The sequence below is a fragment of the Kogia breviceps genome, chromosome 18 (genome assembly GCF_026419965.1).
Source record: "Kogia breviceps isolate mKogBre1 chromosome 18, mKogBre1 haplotype 1, whole genome shotgun sequence".
In the NCBI taxonomy this organism is placed as follows: domain Eukaryota; kingdom Metazoa; phylum Chordata; class Mammalia; order Artiodactyla; family Physeteridae; genus Kogia; species Kogia breviceps.
The window spans coordinates 933,121-949,991 of record NC_081327.1 but is presented as its reverse complement, the minus strand read 5'-3'; the positions used below and the strand labels follow the sequence as shown (position 1 = coordinate 949,991).

Below are 16,871 nucleotides of genomic sequence, written 5' to 3'. Positions count from 1 at the left end.
ATTGTCTAACACATTCTTCCAAATGGCCAATAAATGCATAATTTGCTCCAAAGGGTAGTCTAATGTAGGTTCAGATTTTTGTCAAGGATACTTCCCAGGTGGTACAATGTCCTTCTTATTGCCTACAATGGAGGGCCATTATGACAGTCTGTATGTAGCCCTTTCTGTGACATGAGGATTGATCATGAGGATTGATCAGCACGACCATGTGCCCCAATATCAATTTCCCACAGCCTGTCATCGGTTGTTTGCAGCTGTCACTGATGATCATTCTGTAGATCCACTACTATACAAGAGGAAGCAGAATGTTAATATTCTATTACCATTTTTGTATTCTCACTTAGAATCCTTCTACAAAAAACTTTTCTGCATCCTCTATTTGATTACCGTGAAATAGTCTGTACTGGAAAAACAGTAGAAATCATTCATATTTCCCTTTATTTTTCTGTTTCCAGAATAACTAGTCAATTCCTTAACTTTCTGAAAGGCTTCTGACTCTGGCTTTGTAGCATTACAAGCATGTGGTTACTTAAAGTACTTGATGCGTTTAAAACTTGTCCAGGTAATTTTCTTTGACATTTAATTTGTATCATGACTGTGGAGGGGGATGCTTTTCAAGTTGAATACTGTGGCATCCTCATTCTCACATGACCCCAGTTGTGTTGTAGACTGTCCTTGTGTCCTGGATTGAATAGATGTTCCATCTTGAACATTTCCTGCGCTAGATCTGGAATTGGCAATTTTTTAAAAGATGCTATTTTCTTTCACGAAAAAGTGCATTTGGAGAACACAGCCTGAGTAATTTGGTGCGGGAGTGCAGCTCCTGCAGGTCCAGGAATACCCGAGGGATGGACAGCGTCGGCGAGGGGAAGTTAAATAAATCAATAACACTGTGTATGTACAAGCATGATCTCTCCATCTTTATTTTCTCACAGTCAGATTTATATACCCTAAGTGATTACATCATCAGGTGTTTAACTAAGACCTCAGAAGATATTCACAATAGATTGTACCTAATATTTCTAGATGTACTTTTAATTCTAAAGGTTCTCAAAACATCATTGTTTTTTCTTAGAGTAAGTTCAATCCGTACTAATAACGAAGCCAAGCTAATATGTAACAAGCCATTAAAAGATACTATGGGGCTTCCCTGGTGGCGCAGTGGTTGAGAATCCGCCTGCCAATGCAGGCGACACGGGTTCGTGCCCCGGTCGGGGAAGATCCCACGTGCCGCGCAGCGGCTGGGCCCGTGAGCCATGGCCGCTGAGCCTGCGCGTCCGGAGCCTGTGCTCCGCAACGGGAGAGGCCACCGCGGTGAGAGGCCCGCATACCGAAAAAAAAAAAAAAAAAAAGATACTATGGAGGAGGAAGTTTCCTGAACTTTCCTATGTGTCCCAGAGGTCCGCATGGATAAGTCTTAACAATGTACCCCAAAATTATCTACAATATATTTCACAATTTAATCTATCACTGTGTTCTTCTGGGCAAGAAGCCTTGTCTCAATGGACGAGTCAACAATTCCAATGTTGGCAATTGACTCTGCATGATTAATTTATCCTTATACCAGAACCAAGAATACCCATAATCATTTATTACTCCCTTGTAGGGCCATTGTTTTTTTATTATTGGTGTTTTCCATAGAAACAACCCTACATTTCCAGGTTGTTTGTTTTTTCTCCCACCAGCCAGGGGCTGTTGTTAAAAAGTCCCAATTCGTGGGTTTTGGTTTGGGAGGGGGAAGGGGATGTTTTACACGGTTAAGCTTGGGACGGGGGGGGGGGGGGGGGGGGGGGCAAATCCCCCATGTACTTTTTCAAGGCAGAAGCACGAAATTACAAAACAGATCAGAAGAGACGTAGTCAGGTTCCTGGGCGCAGCATTGCCCTGCAGCGCCGTCTTGGTGTTGTTCCATGACCCTGTCATGGCACAGAGGCTCCAGGTTGGCTTCCAACAATTTGTATGGTAGTTACTCAGGACAGGGCTATCATCTGTAGATCCCTTTAATGAGAGGAGATAGAATATACATATATGGTTTAAACATGGTTTAAACAAATACAGATCAAGTTTAAGTTCATTCTTCCAAACAAGTTTAAAATGATATAATTTTTACTTAAATTGTTTCCTTTCAATTTTTCTAACTTTTGATCAAACTGTGATGAATCTCTTGTATAATGTACTTGTTAATTTTAAATATAAATATTTTATTGAAATATAAACATGAGTAAATTTTTTAAATTTCTGTAGGGATTTTGCATAGATATGTTTCAGTACAAATGTATAGTCAAAACTGTTTTTATTTTTTTTAATTTTTTTTTTTTTTCTTGCGGTACGCGGGCCTCTCACTGTTGTGGCCTCTCCCATTGCGGAGCACAGGCTCCAGCGGCCATGGCTCACGGGCCCAGCCACTCCACGGCATGTGGGATCTTCCTGGACCGGGGCACGAACCCATGTCCCCTGCATCGGCAGGCGGATTCGCAACCACTGCGCCACCAGGGAAGCCCCAAAAACTGTTTTTAAAAATGTACTTGGGGAATTCCCTGGCGGTCCTGGGGTCAGGATTCTGTGCTTCCACTGCCAGGGGCCCAGGTTGGATCCCTGGTTGGGGAACTAAGATCCTGAAACCAGTGCAGTGCGGCCAAAAATTTTAAAAAGTACTTTAAGTATTACTATTTTGTATGGATAGACTACAAGTTTATTACACACTGAGATTTATATATTTGTTTTACTTTTGTCATTAAATTTGATTGATTGTTTTAATTTCATTTTGATATACTATAGTTTAATAAATAAGTAAAATATTTATATTTACACCAAAGTCAAAATTATAATTGAGGTAAATTAATTCAGATATATCTAGTTTCTATTCCTGTCCCTCCACATTGTTTAATCTCTGCCCCTCTATATCATTACTTATTGAAGGTTATAGTTCATTCTTTAATTGTTTTTAACGTAATTGTATAGACAGATCATGTGTATTTATCTACATTATTTATATTCTTATTCCTTCACAATCATAAGAATAATTGTAGAATACTAAACATCTCCTAACCCACTTGCCTTTTCTCACTTAAGAATATATCCTGAAGGTAATTTCATACATGGAGGAAAATGATCTTCATTCAGTTCATGGCTGTAGGAAAATATGTTGTGTGAATAGTGCATCCTTTATTCAAATACCCCCTCATATGAACACTTGGATGAATTCCATCATAAGACCTTAATTAATAACCACTGCACCCATAAGTATGTACTCCTATAATCCAGGTAAAGTAAGAAAATGTGTTACCAAAAGAGAGGAAATCATGTGCTATGTTCAGCAGTAGATACAGCTGAGCAGAAGGTGACACATTTATGTTCATTTATCTTTATAGCATTTATTCATTTATTTCTATCTCAAATTAAAATCAATATCTCCTAGATATGAAAGTGAAGGGTTGGACTTCCCTGGTGGCGCAGTAGTTAAGAATCCACCGGCCAATGCAGGGGACACAGGTTCGAGCTAGTCCGGGAAGATCCCACATGCTGTGGAACAACTAAGCCCATGTGCCACACTACTGAGCCCACGTGCCACAACTACTGAAGCCTGCGCGCCTAGAGCTCATGCTCTGCAACAAGAGAAGCCACCGCAATGAGAAGCCCGCACGCCACAGCAAAGAGTAGCCCCCGCTCACTACAACTAGAGAAAGCCCGCCGAAGACCCAACGCAGCCAAACATAAATTGAAAAAAAAAAAAGAAGAAGAAAGTTAAGGGCATGCCAACCTGGAAATGGAAATCATTTTCCTCACTCAGACTGGAGATGGGATCCTGGGAAACTCCTCCCTCCTTTGTCTTTTAAACTTCACTTTGTTTACTGGATAGGAGTTGAGATCCACAGATCAGATTATCAACCACTGGCTTTAGCCAACAACTTGTCTCTCTTCTCCAGAGGGATCCCACAGACAATGGCAACTTTTGGATTGAAATATTTCCTGGATGTTGCTGGATGTAAACTTGTCTTCTATTTACACAAAGTAGCCAGAGGGGTTTCTCTCAGCACTACCAGCCTTCTGAGTGGTTTCCAGGCCATTAAGTTTTGCCCCAGAATCTGTTTGTGGGTGGACTTCAGAATTCGATCCACAAAGTGTATTGGCTTCTGTAGTTTTCTTTTCTGGATACTACAACTCTTGGTAAATGTCTGCATTCCTATTAGAGTAATTGGCCCAAGAAGTAGCAAAAACATAAGTGTAAAAACAAATTATGGATACCGTTCCTCACTCATGCCTGATAAATTTATCAGCTTATTACATGCAGTTACATTATCTTACATGGATGTTATATGTTTGGGCTTCATGATCTGGACTAGTGGGTACATGGTCCTTTTCCTGCACAGGCACAAGCAACAGGTCCAACACATTCACAGCAACAGACTCTCCCCCACACCTTCCCATGAGGCTATGGCCACACGAACCACCCTGATTATAGTGAGCTCCTTTGTCTACTTTTATTGTCTCTCTTCCATTTTGAGTCTTTGCATTACTCTTATTGTGAATCCGAAGCAGTGACTAATGGACACATCTGTGCTAATAGCATCATTTTCCCTGCTTTCCTTTGTATTCATCAGCAGTGACACCCATGTCTCTAAGTTCTTCCGTGATTTCTGAACCAGGAAAAAAAGTTTCCTAATCTAGCTCAAATAGGTATGTCTTCTGATTTCTCCAGTTGGATCAATATTAATTTGTATTTTTAATTTTTAAAATTACATGATTGTTGGTCCAAATTATTCTGCTAGAATTGGCGATAAAATAGTAAATAAGAACAACTCTTGTTAAGTGAGCAAACAACAGCTCTATAAACAAATTATGAATTCCCTTTTACTAAACAAACAAAAAAATAGGAATATATATATATATGTATATATATATGAATACACAGGCAAACACAGAGAGATGCATTCATGTGCAGACAGAATTCAAAAAAGTTACTATGGCATAAACATTGCTTTTCTCCACAAGATAGAATTATCAGACTTTTCACTTTGCTAAACTAGAAACAACAGCCTCTAAGTGGAGTCACTCGTGCTAACACCAAGACATCATACCTAACATAGCTGCAGTTACAACCTTCCCCAGAAATGTAATCAGAAGCAGTAAGTGTGTAATTGTCTGGTCGGTACCAATGGGACCATCTGTCACATGAGCCCTCTCCACTTCTCAAAGGAAGACGAAGTAACCCACCTCAAAAGAACTTTTTTCTCCAAGGGAGATGACCTTATGTGAAATCATCCTTTTTTCTGTTTATGATTTCCCTGTGTTGTCTTTAAAAACCTTTCTCTTTCCATGACTCTTTGGAGCTCCTCTCTACTTGCTACATATGATGCTGCCAAATTCAAGAATCATTCAATACACACATTTAGATCTTTAACATGTAGTCAGTTGAATTTTGTTTATCAACAACTTTCTATTTTATAAATGTACAGAGTAGTACTCCTTAATAAACAATAGCCAATGTTATATTTCATACAAGAGAAACTGTCAGCTGTGTAGTACAAAAAGGAATGTGCATGTGTAAAACAGATTTATGTTTTTTAGATAAAATGACTTAATGTTTTATGGATAAGACGGTGTTTCTCACTGAGTTGGGCATAATCATTAATCATTGACTACCAGGAAGGAGAGGCCCGGATCCCACCACATCCGGCTTCGTCAGAGCCGTCCAATATGCCTCCTCTATCTTGTCTACTGCGGCCCAGGTGATTTTTTTTTTTTTCTTTAAATTCCCGGACAAAACGTACTAAAGCTCACAAAAATGACTTTAATGTCTCAGTCTGCGTACATTTACAGGACAATAAGATAGTGTATAATCACTTGCATCTACCAGACAATGTTCACATCTACCAGACAATGTTCGCATGGAATCCGAATTTCTAAACACTTCAGAGATCAACAGCACTTCGGACTCCCCAGAAATTGGCCTTCGCCCCTTTAAGAGGAAGCGAAGCTTCTCTCCGACCTAGAAGAACAAGGCCTTCAGTTCTGAGCAGCCCCGAGGAATTGCTTGACCCTTTTCCTGGGAGATTCCGGCAAAGGCGCCGCTCCTGCGGGGCTGTGTGGCGGCGGGAACTCCATTACCCAGAAAGCTGTGCGCTGAGCGGCAGCGACGAACACCCAATGAACATCCAGACTTTCGGCATTTTTCCGGGAGGGCGCTCTGGGGCGAAGGCGGGACTTCCTGTATTTTGTGGCGGTCATTTTGGCGGTCCTCGGGGTCAGAAGGCCGAGAGGGCAGAGTCGGCATTGAGGTGATTGACAGAGAAGGCGCGGGAAGAGGCTTTGTCCCTAGTGACTAGAGGCGGTTCTATAGTCGGGCACATCGCCGCTTGCGGGGCCGGTCTGGAGACGTTGGTGCCCGGTCCCTTCGGGACGCTCGGCTGTCCCTTCTCTGCCCCGGCTTGTGGCTCAGGTGGCGGCGGCGGCGGCGGCGGCGCCGAGGGACCCGCCTCAGGTAAACGCTCGTCCTCCGGGCCCTCACCGCCCTCACCCCACCAGACACTAAAGCCCCGAGTGCGGGGCGCCTGCTCTCGTGCCCGCAGACCAGGCCTCGGTGTCCAGGACGGTGAGGCGGCCGTGGGTGGGGCCCTGTTTCTGGTTTCTGACAGACGGTGTGATGGCGCGTGGCAGAGGGTCACAAGCGGAGGGACCGGCAGGTGCAAAGGCTGGGAGGTCGGATTGAGCCGGGAGGATTGGGGAAACCTGGGGTCCGTGTTGCTTCTGCAGGGAACAAAGTGTGGGTAGAGTCGCACCTGCAGTGACAGGCTGAGGAGTTGTACCTTCCTTGTTGGGGCTCTTGGAGCCATGGAAATTTTTGCGGAAAAGAGACATGATCTAAGTTAAGTTTGAAAAAATCCCCAGAGTCTGTTCAGTGGAAGCACAAATTGTAGGGCTGCTGAGGACATTGAGGCAGAGGGTGTTTGGGGGTTTTTCCCCAAGGACACAAAACTGCTGAGAGTCAATACAGAGGTTAGATGGTCGGCCCGAGATTACCTGGCTCTGGTGACCCCCAGGGGTGCAGAGAAGGCCTGAGCCCCTGGTAGGATGCCATGCTCACATCCCTCTAAGACCTGCCTCTTCCCACAGGTTTCCATGGCTGCAGAAGTGCTTTTGGAACCTAATCAGGTAAGTGGCGGTTTCGTCCTCCCTCACTGGTCCCAACCCCTATTTTCTCCAAGTTTGTGGTGTCATGAGACTTGTCACCTGCCATTTTCCCAGCCCTTGGGTGTGGGGACCTTAGAGAATCCTAGCTCAGGGTCCTGAGTTGAGTCCAGGGGTTTGATGGAGGGGTTCCCATTTCAGGCCACCAATGGAAAGAGATGTGGAAGCTTATCACAAAAACGGGAATTGCTTGGAGGTGAGGCTAAGCTGGTTCAGGGAATTGCAGGTCTCCTTCCTTTCTGGTGAGAACAAACTAGGTGTGGGGAGTAAGAGTCAGACTTGGAATGACTGCCTGTGAGGTTAGGCATCTGTTCTGCAGGCAATGGGAGGTCTGGATCAGATGAGGGAGGAGTTTGCATCTAGGTCTTAACAGGTTCCATCTGGTAGCAGAGTGGACAGTAGAGTGAACACAGTGGTTAATGGGAGTATGAGAAGACAGCAGACACCAATGGCACCAGGGTCTGGAATCTCCTCTGAGATCTTAGGAGGAGGATGGACATGGGGTAGATGTGTGAGGAGATAGATTGTGGGTCTTCAGGAGTGAGGCTGTTGATGATTTCATCTGTCTCTATCCTGGCAGGGAAGTGTGACCTTTGAGGATGTGGCCCTGTATTTCTCCTGGGAGGAATGGGCTCTCCTTGATGAGGCTCAGCGATGCCTGTACCACGATGTGATGCTGGAGAATTTTGCGCTTACATCTTCATTGGGTAAGCTCTCACACCTGTCCCTATGCCCTGGGCAAGGCTTGGCCTTTCTTTTTTCTCCAGGGTCAGGTATGTCTCCATCTAAACCATGGGCACTGCTTCCTTCCCCAGTTGCCTGGGTATGTGCTGTGGTTCAAGGGGTGAGCTGAGTGCATGCCTACTTCGCATCCTTATCACTCCAGCATCTGCTGCGCCAAAGCCTTACAGGGAAGGATTTGGTATCGCTGTTCTTTAGGTCAGCCTAATGGATCCCACCTCTCTTGCCCTTTCCCTCTCTGGGTGACTGTCTAGCACCATGGCCCCCTGGTATGTCTCCCTTCCTATAGCTTACATTTATTTTTGCCTGACTGTGTCAGGAATTATAATCACTTTCATAGTCACTGCTTACACAATTTTTTTTTTTTTTTTTTTTTTGCAGTACGCAGGCCTCTCAGTGTTGTGGCCTCTCCCGTTGCGGAGCACAGGCTCCGGACGCGCAGCCTCAGCGACCATGGCTCACACGCCTAGCCGCTCCGCAGCATGTGGGATCTTCCCAGACCAGGGCACGAACCCGTATCCCCTGCATTGGCAGGCGGACTCTCAACCACTTCACCACCGGGGACGCCCTACACAAATATTCTTGAGAGGTCCTTTGCTTAGGTTCTTGTTACTTTATTTTTTAAACGTTTATGTTTCTTTCTCTTTTTAAAAATATTTTATTTATTTATTTATTTATCTTGTATTTTCTTTTGGCTACATCTGGTGTTCGTTGTGGCATGCAGGATCTTCGTTGCAGTGCACGGGCTGTTCCTTGTGGCATGTAGGCTTCTCTCTAGTTGTGGCATGCGGGTTTTCTCTCTCTAGCTGTGGCAAACGGGCTCCAGGGCACATGCGCTCTGTAGTTGTGCTGTGTGGGCTCTGTAGTTGAGATGCACAGGCTTAGTTGCTCCGCAGCATGTGGGATCTTAGTTCCCCAACCAGGGATCCAACCCATGTCCCCTGCATTGTAAGGCGGATTCTTTAACACTGGACCAGCAGGGAAGTCTCTTTACTTTATTTTAGTTGTGGCAAAATATACAAAAGAAAATATTTACATTTCTAAGTGGCATTTGGTACACTCTCATTGTGCAACCATCACAGTCATGCATCCACAGAACTTCTTCATCTTCAGACTGAAACTCAGTTCCCCTTAAGCAGTAACTTCCCCCATCTACTGACAATCACCATTCTACTTTCTGTAAATATGAATTTGCCTATTATGAGTATCCCATGTGGGTGGAATCAGACAGTAGTTCTCCTTTGATGTCTGGCTTACTTTACTTAGCATAATATCTTAAAGGTTCATCTATGTTGTAGTATGTGTCAGAATTTGCTTCCTTTTTATGACTGAATAACATTGTATATACCACGATTTGTTTACCCATTATTCTATCAGTAGACAGTTGGGTGCTTTTGCCTTTGGCTCTTGTGAATTATGGTGTTATGAACATGGGTGTGCAGATATCTTTTAGTGTCCCTGCTTCAGTTCTTTTTGTGTATGTACGCAGAATCAGAATTGCTGTATCTTATGATAGTTCTTTTTTAAATTTTTTGAAGAATCACCATACTGTTTTCCATAGCAGCTTCACAAAGGTTCCAATTTCTCCCATGCTTGCCTACACTTCTTTTCTGTTTTTTTTTTGAGTAATAACCATCCTTACTAATGTGAAGTGGTATCTCATTGTGTTTTGATTTGCATTTCCCTGACAGCCTAGTGATGTTGAGCATCTTTTCATGCACTTATTGCCCATTTGTATATCTTCTTTGGAGAAATGTCTGTTCAGGTCTTTTCCAATTTTTGAATCAAGTTGCTTGGTTTTTTTGTTGAGTTTTAGGAATTCTCTATATATTCTGAATGTTAACCCTTCATCAGATAGGCAATTTGCAGATATTTTCTCCTATTCTATGAGTTGCCATTTATCATGTTCATAGCATCCTTTGATGTACTAAAGGTTTTCATTTTGATGAAATCTAGTTTGTATTTCTTTCGTTCCTTGTGCGTTTGTCGTATCCAAGGAATCATTGCCAAATATGGTGTCATGAAGCTTTTCCACTATGTTTTCTTAAGAGTTTTATAGTTGTAGCTCTTAAGATCTTTGATGCATTTTTAGTTAATTTATGTACCCGGTATCTATCCAACCTCCTTCTTATGCATGTGGATATTCAGTTTTCCCAGCATCATGTGTTAAAAAGTCTGTCCTTCCCCATTGAATGTTCTTGGCCTCCTTGTTGCAAATCATTTGACTGCATATGCGAGAGTTTATTTCTGAGCTCTTTATTCTGTCCCATTGGTCTATATGTCTGCCTTGATTCCAGTATCACACTGTTTTGATTACTGTAGTTTTTCAGTAATATTTGAAATTTAGAATTGTGATTCTTCCACCTTTGTTCTTCTTTTTCAATATTGTTTTGGCAATTTGGTGTCCCTTGAGATTCCATATGAATTTTAGGATGAATTTTTCTATTACTGCAGAAAACATCATTGGAATTTTGATGGGAATTGCATTGAATATGTAGGTGGCTTGGATAGTATTGACATCTTCACAGTGTTAAGTCTTCCAGTCCATGAGATATAAATTTTTCCATTTATTGTCTGTAATTTTTTTTAGCTGTGTTTTGTAGTTTTTACTGTACAAATCTTACTTCCTTGGTTAAGTTTATTTCTAAGTATTTTATTCTTTTGACACATACTTTTTTTTTGGTTGTGCCAAATCTTAGCTTAGTTGCGGCTGGTGGGCTCCTTAGGTGTGGCATGCGAACTCTTAGTTGCAGCATGCACATGGGATATAGTTCCCTGACCAGGGATTGAACCCACATCCCCTGCATTGGGAGGTGAATTCTTAACCACTGCACCACCAGGGACGTCCCTTGACAGGTACTTTTATATGTGAAATTGTTAGTTCCCCGTTCAGATTGTTCATTGTTAATATATCAAAGTATAACTGATTTTTTTCATTTTGTATTTATATCTTCTTCCTTTGCAAACTTCAATTATTCTAACAGTTTTATGGTGGAATCTTTAAGATGTCATGAGTTGTGGTGAGTTTTACTTCTTCCTTTCTCTTTTGGATGCCTATTTGTCTTTCTTGCTTAATTGCTCTGTCTAGAATTTCTAATACTGTGTTGAATAGTAGTGGTGAAAGCTGGCATTCTTTTCTTGTTAGTGATCTTGGAGGAATAGTTTTCAGTCTTTTACCATTGAGTTTAATATTTGCTGTGGGTTTTAATTTTTTTGCTTCCATTATGTTAAGCTATTTTTCTCCTATTCATAGTTTGTTGAGTATTTTCATCATAAAAGGGTGATAAATTTTGTCAGATGGTTTTTGTACATTGATTGAGGTGATAATAATTTTTTTTCTTACTGTTAAAATGACAAATTACGCTGATTAATTTTGTATGTTGAACCATCCTGGCATTCTAGAAATAAATCCCAGGTGTTTATGGTGTATAATCTTTTTACTATGCTGATGAATACAGTTTGCTAGTATTTTGTTGATTAATTTTGCACTGATAATCATCAAATATATTGCCCCATAGGTTTCTTATAGTGTCTTTGCCTGTTTTTTTTTTATATCAGGGTAATAGTAACAGCTTCAGTTGACCTAAATTAAAGCAATTTTGCATTGCAAAGTAGTTACATCAGATTGATTCTACCATTGTAGTTTTTGTCCAGGTGGGAAAATACCTGGTTTAACTACTCTGCCATCTTCCCTTTAGCTGTGCCCATGGGTACGTTTTGTAATATTTGAAATATCCTTCCTGTGATCTGTTGTGTCTGAGTTGTCTGGGACAGTATTGGCTACTGATTTCTCCTGTCCTTCCCTTAGGATTTGTATCATCCATCTCTCATGCAGTAGCTCAGCTGGGGCTAGAGGAAGAGTCCTCTGTGTTTCCCAGGATGGATATGATCCCATTCTGCACAAGATGGGCCCAGATGGGGCCTGACTCAGATAAATGGCAGTTGGGGGAGGACATGACTTCATGGCTTGGTTCCTATCAATCATATCAAGAACCTGTCCTGTTTTAATTGTGTTTTGGTGATGCCATCACCAGTGGCCGCATCTCACCTCCATCTTTCCTTCTCCATTCTTAACACTTTGCTGACTTGTCATGTCTAATACTAGTCATTTTTATTCTGACTCCAGCTGAGACTATTCCTCACCTCTCTGGACTGTTTACCTCACTGATTCCTCACACTGTTCCCTCCTCAGTGCTTTCGCACTTTGTAGTGTCCTAAAGAGTGCATGTGTCTAATAATGCTTAAACACCTGTAACCTTTTTTTTCAGTCAGATTTTTCTGGGCCTGAGCAAGACTTCTGCACAGCATCACATGTCATCAGCAGATATAATCCTGCTAAAAGCCATTGACAGGACTTCCCTGGCAGTGCAGTGGCTAAGACTCCACGCTTCCACTGCAGGGGTCATGGGTTCGACCCCTCGTTGGGGAACTAACATCCTGCATGCTGCATGGCACGGCCAAAAAAAGAAAAGCTGTTGAGAGTTGAATAATCTGTAGAACATGCCTTTCTCCTGGGCCACACCCTTTCCTCATGTCCTGTGCCTAGTGAGGCCTGCACCATCCTGTGACCTTAGGGACCCAGTAGGGCACAGCAGTTGCTTCCTCAAGCTGACCCCAACTTCCTTTTCCTGAAAACAGTTTCATGGACTGATTCTTTGATGTGTCGAGTTACATTTGTGATGATTTTGCCCTCTCTCAATAAGGTTAACGTGTACTTCATCATCACTTCTTTACTTTCAGGCTGTTGGCATGGAGTAGAAGATAAGGAAGCACCTTCTCAACAGAGCATTTCTGTAGATGCAGTTTCACAGATCAGGACTCTCAAGGCAGGTTCATCTCCCCAGAAGGCCCAGCCCTTTGAGATGTGTGGCCCAATCTTGGGAGATACTTTGCACTTGCCTGAGCACCGGGGAACACATCTTGGGCAGAAACCATACACGTGTGGGAATCAATTCTATTTCTCTGCGAACCTTCAACAGTATCAAGGGCAGCACATTGGAGAGATACCTATCAGAAGTTCTGTGGACAGAGCCTTGTTTATAAAGAGCCACACAACCCATCTGTCAGGGAAATCCTTTTCCTATAGAGAGATAAGGAAAGACTTCTTAGCCAGCACGAGATTTTTCCATCAACCAGTCACTCACACTGAAGTGAACCCAAACAACAATAATGAGTGTGAGGCTGTCTTACACAGTGGAAAAATGCATCACAACTGGGGAGAAGACAGGAAAGCCTTCAGCTGCAGAGACACACTTGTTGAGGACCAAGGAGTCCACACTAGAGAAGGGCTTTATAATTGCAGCAAATGTGGAAAAGCCTGTACCCAAAGATGGAACCTCATTGAGTACCAGAAAGTCCACTCTGGGGAAAGGCCTTATAAATGCCATGAATGTGGGAAGTCCTTTACCCAGAGCTACAGCCTCAATAGCCATAGGAAAGCTCACACTGGAGAAAAATTTTATGAATACAGGGAATGTGGAAAATCTTTTAGTCAAAGATCTAACCTCATTCAGCATCAGAGAGGTCACCCTGGAGAACGGCTTCATCAGTGTGATGAATGTGGAAAATCCTTTAGTCGAAGCTCCACTCTCATTCACCACAGGAGACTTCATACTGGAGAAAGACCTTATGAGTGCAGTAAATGTGGGAAATCCTTTAAGCAAAGCTCCAGCCTCAGTTCACATCGGAAAGTCCACACAGGAGAAAGGCCTTATGAGTGTCAGGAGTGTGGAAAATCATTTAGCTGCAAATCTAACCTCATTATCCACCTGAGAGTTCACACTGGAGAAAAGCCTTATGAGTGTCAGGAATGCGGAAAATCCTTTAGCTGCAAATCTAACCTCATTAACCACCTGAGAGTTCACACTGGAGAAAGGCCTTATGATTGTAGAGAGTGTGGAAAATCCTTTAGTCAAAGATCCATCCTCATTCAACATCAGAGAATTCATACTGGAGAAAGGCCTTATGAATGCCATGAATGTGGGAAATCTTTTAGCCGAAAGTTTAGTCTCATTTACCACCAGAGAGTTCACACTGGAGAACGACCTCATCAGTGAAGAGAAAGTGGGAAATCCTTTAGCTGCAAATCTAACCTCGTTGAACACCTGAGAATTCACACTGGAGAAAGGCCTTGTGAGTGTGGGGACTGTGGAAAATCCTTTAGCCAAAGTTCCAGCCTCATTCAACATTAGAGAACTCACAGTGGAAGATGTCTTACAAGTGCAGTGAATGCAGGTAATCTGTTAGCTGCTAATCTGATCTCATTCAATACCAGAGCCTTCAGACTAGTGAAGAGCCATAGATATGCTGGGATGTACAGTTTATTTCTAGTATAATTATACTGGAGGAGAGAAGTTGTGAGGGAGCCATCTGCCTGAATTAAAGCCCATATATCCGAAAGTCTGCAGTGGGGAGATTTCCCTAAAGTTCCAGGTATGTGAGAATCTTTAAGGAACTATGTTATAATTTCTTGCCTGCCCAGGACCCTTGCCAGCTTTATGTCAGTGCCATCTATGGCAGAATTCATTTCACCTCTATCACCTGGGAGGTCCACAGTGTGCAAAAGTTACCTCCCAACATACTCAGGGAAGTTGACCTCTGTCCCATCCCCATTTGCGGGGGAAGTAATGAGTAGTCTTAGCTCTTATGGGGTCCTCATTCCCTTCTCATTTCCAAAGTAGGGCGTGGACCCGACCTAGTCTGGGCCTAGTGGACCCTGTCTGAGTTCTATTGGTGACTTGTTAGGAAGCACCGCATTTTCAGGGAAACGTTAGTTTCTGGTGACACTTCTCTTGGATTTTCCCAGCCTCCGAGTCACGAAGCTGGGAACTGCATGCCTCCTATTGCTCTGCATTCTGTAATAATAAAGGCATTAATATTTAAGCCACCTTTGGTCTTGGGGTTCTATTCACTGTGTGAGGTGATCTGAAAACAACTGGGCTCTACCAGCGTTAAAGACTGCACAGCTCTCATGGAAGTCCCATGCTTTGTGTGCATCATATGTCAGTATGATTAAGAATATAGCTCTCTTTCTGGTTTTGGCCTAATGTACATTGTTGCCCAGGGTCTCCAAGGAAAGACTGCAGGGTTTCAGGGTCCTAATTTGTGGACTGGGTATCAGGGTTTTTTGTGGGCTCAGAAAACACCCTGAGGAGCCAGGAAGTTATGACAGCCTCCAGTGCTTCTGATAACACAAATTGTTTTTCTTATTCACAGTAAATATCACATAATGCTCAATAGTTATCCTGCAAAAGAACCACATGCTCTGATCCCCAGAGTTCACTAGATAATGCCACTGTAAGACTAGGGCCAGAGGGAACCATCTTAGTAAAGGAACCCTGGAGCGGAGGAGAGTGCAATGAAGTAGATGGAGTGTGCCCCTTCTAAAATTGTATCAACAAGTGCTCCATTGACTGTGCAGTATCAGTGGGCACAGATGCCCAGAAATTCTCAGAACCTCCAGGCAAGTGTAGCTTTTGTAGCTGAGGTCATTGTGAAAGAAAATAAGCTATTGGTTTTCTGGACTCCTATAGCCTCTCTGGGATGTTCAGCTAAACGCCATTGCTATACAGAGAAAGAAGCATAGAGAGAAAGGAAATCCCTTAGTCCAGGGTCCCCAAACCCACTGGCCTCGGACCGGCACCAATCCGTGTCCTGCTAGGAAGCGGGCTGCACAGCAGGAGCTGAGCAGCAGGCAAGTGAGTGAAGCTTCATCTGCTGCTCCCCATTGCTCACGTTACCGACTGAACCATCACACACCCCACCCCAACCCCCAACCCCCCTCCCCTGTCTGTTGAAAAATTGTCTTCCATGAAACCGGTCCCTGGTGCCAAAAAGGTTGGGGACCGCTGCCTTAGTCTACAGTGTGGCTCTGACCAGCCAGCATTCCTGTTAACTCAGGTGGGAAGGAATCTATTACTCATCAGTATTTGCTACCACTAAGGCAAGGCTGCTCCTCCAAGGTCATCAGAAAAGAGAGGCAATATAGGATTGCCAGGCCTGATTTTCTGAAAAGAGTGGGATATCTATATTTTTCTTTTGAACCATTTTGTAAATTTTTATTCCTGTATAGTCAACATGCAATATACTGTATTTGAAGCATACAATTTAAATTTTACATACATATAAACCCATGAAACCTCATCATAATCACAGTAATGAACATGTCTCTCACCCCTAGTTTACCTCAGGCCCTTCTCCCCAGACCTCCAGGCCATCATTGATTTACCTTTATTTATAATAGATTATTTTGTATTTTCTAGAATCTTACATGATTTTATTCATAAAATGTTTACTTTTTTTCTGGTTTCATTCATGGTTCATAATTATTTTCAGATTCTTCAATGAACCATATAGTAGTTCATTCTTTTTATTGCTGAGTAGTATCTTTTCTATACTTATACCATTTGTTTATTCATTTTTCTGGTTAAGAGAATTTGGGTTACTTCCAGTTTTGGATATTGTGAGTAAAGGTGCTAGAACATTTGTGTGTAATTCTATGTGTATGTATGTATTTTCACTTGTTTTGTGTTAGTAACTCTTAAGTATAATGCCTGAGTCATAGGTGAATGTTTAACCTACAAAACTGCCAAATGGTGACCTAAAATTATGGTTTGCTTTTGTATACCCACCAGGTTTATGTAAAATGCTTCCACATTCTTGCCAATACTTGGTATTGTCAGTCTTTTGAATTTATACTTTTAGTAAGGAAGCAGTAGTTTTAGTTACATCTCCCTGAGGATTCATGGTGTTGAGCATTTTTTTTCATGCGTTTATTTTCCATCTGTTTATCTTCTTGGTAAAATATCTGTTTATATCTTACGCTTATATTACTTTTTTATGTTGTGACTATTTTCCTTTTCATTAACAAGTAATCAGCTCATTTTTGTTCCTCAATTTTTGTGCATTCTGTACAATGTAATTACTGCATACAGCATACACTT

General features: G+C 42.4%; 2 protein-coding genes across 3 annotated transcripts; both read left to right on the top strand.

Moving 5' to 3' along the window:
* The first annotated feature begins 3,942 nt into the window (after window positions 1–3,942).
* LOC131745266 (vomeronasal type-1 receptor 1-like) lies at window positions 3,943–4,542 on the top strand. The gene has a single exon (XM_059045591.2). The coding sequence runs from the start codon at window positions 3,943–3,945 to the stop codon at window positions 4,540–4,542; it is 600 nt and encodes a 199-aa protein (XP_058901574.2).
* Window positions 4,543–6,194: 1,652 nt separating this feature from the next.
* Window positions 6,195–14,811, top strand: LOC131744800 (zinc finger protein 211-like). 2 transcript variants are annotated; one of them, XM_067019970.1, is made up of 5 exons: window positions 6,451–6,481; window positions 7,114–7,152; window positions 7,769–7,895; window positions 8,311–8,518; window positions 12,670–12,755. In XM_067019970.1, the coding sequence occupies exons 2-4, from the start codon at window positions 7,120–7,122 to the stop codon at window positions 8,397–8,399; spliced, it is 249 nt and encodes an 82-aa protein (XP_066876071.1). In that variant the 5' UTR covers window positions 6,451–6,481; window positions 7,114–7,119; the 3' UTR covers window positions 8,400–8,518; window positions 12,670–12,755. The 2 variants fall into 2 exon arrangements, with proteins under 2 accessions (XP_058900665.2, XP_066876071.1); XM_059044682.2 differs by lacking the exon at window positions 8,311–8,518 and having other exon boundaries at window positions 6,195–6,481; window positions 12,670–14,811.
* Window positions 14,812–16,871: the final 2,060 nt, after the last annotated feature.

What these genes read in the sequence shown, in the direction of transcription:
- LOC131745266 (XM_059045591.2), top strand. Translation starts at nt 3,943, where the DNA reads ATGGCAACTTTTGGATTGAAATATTTCCTGGATGTTGCTGGATGTAAA.
- LOC131744800 (XM_059044682.2), top strand. Translation starts at nt 7,120, where the DNA reads ATGGCTGCAGAAGTGCTTTTGGAACCTAATCAG. An exon ending in TGCTTTTGGAACCTAATCAG is followed by an intron (nt 7,153 to 7,768) that starts GTAAGTGGCGGT and finishes CTATCCTGGCAG; the next exon opens with GGAAGTGTGACCTTTGAGGA. An exon ending in TGCGCTTACATCTTCATTGG is followed by an intron (nt 7,896 to 12,669) that starts GTAAGCTCTCAC and finishes CTTTACTTTCAG; the next exon opens with GCTGTTGGCATGGAGTAGAA.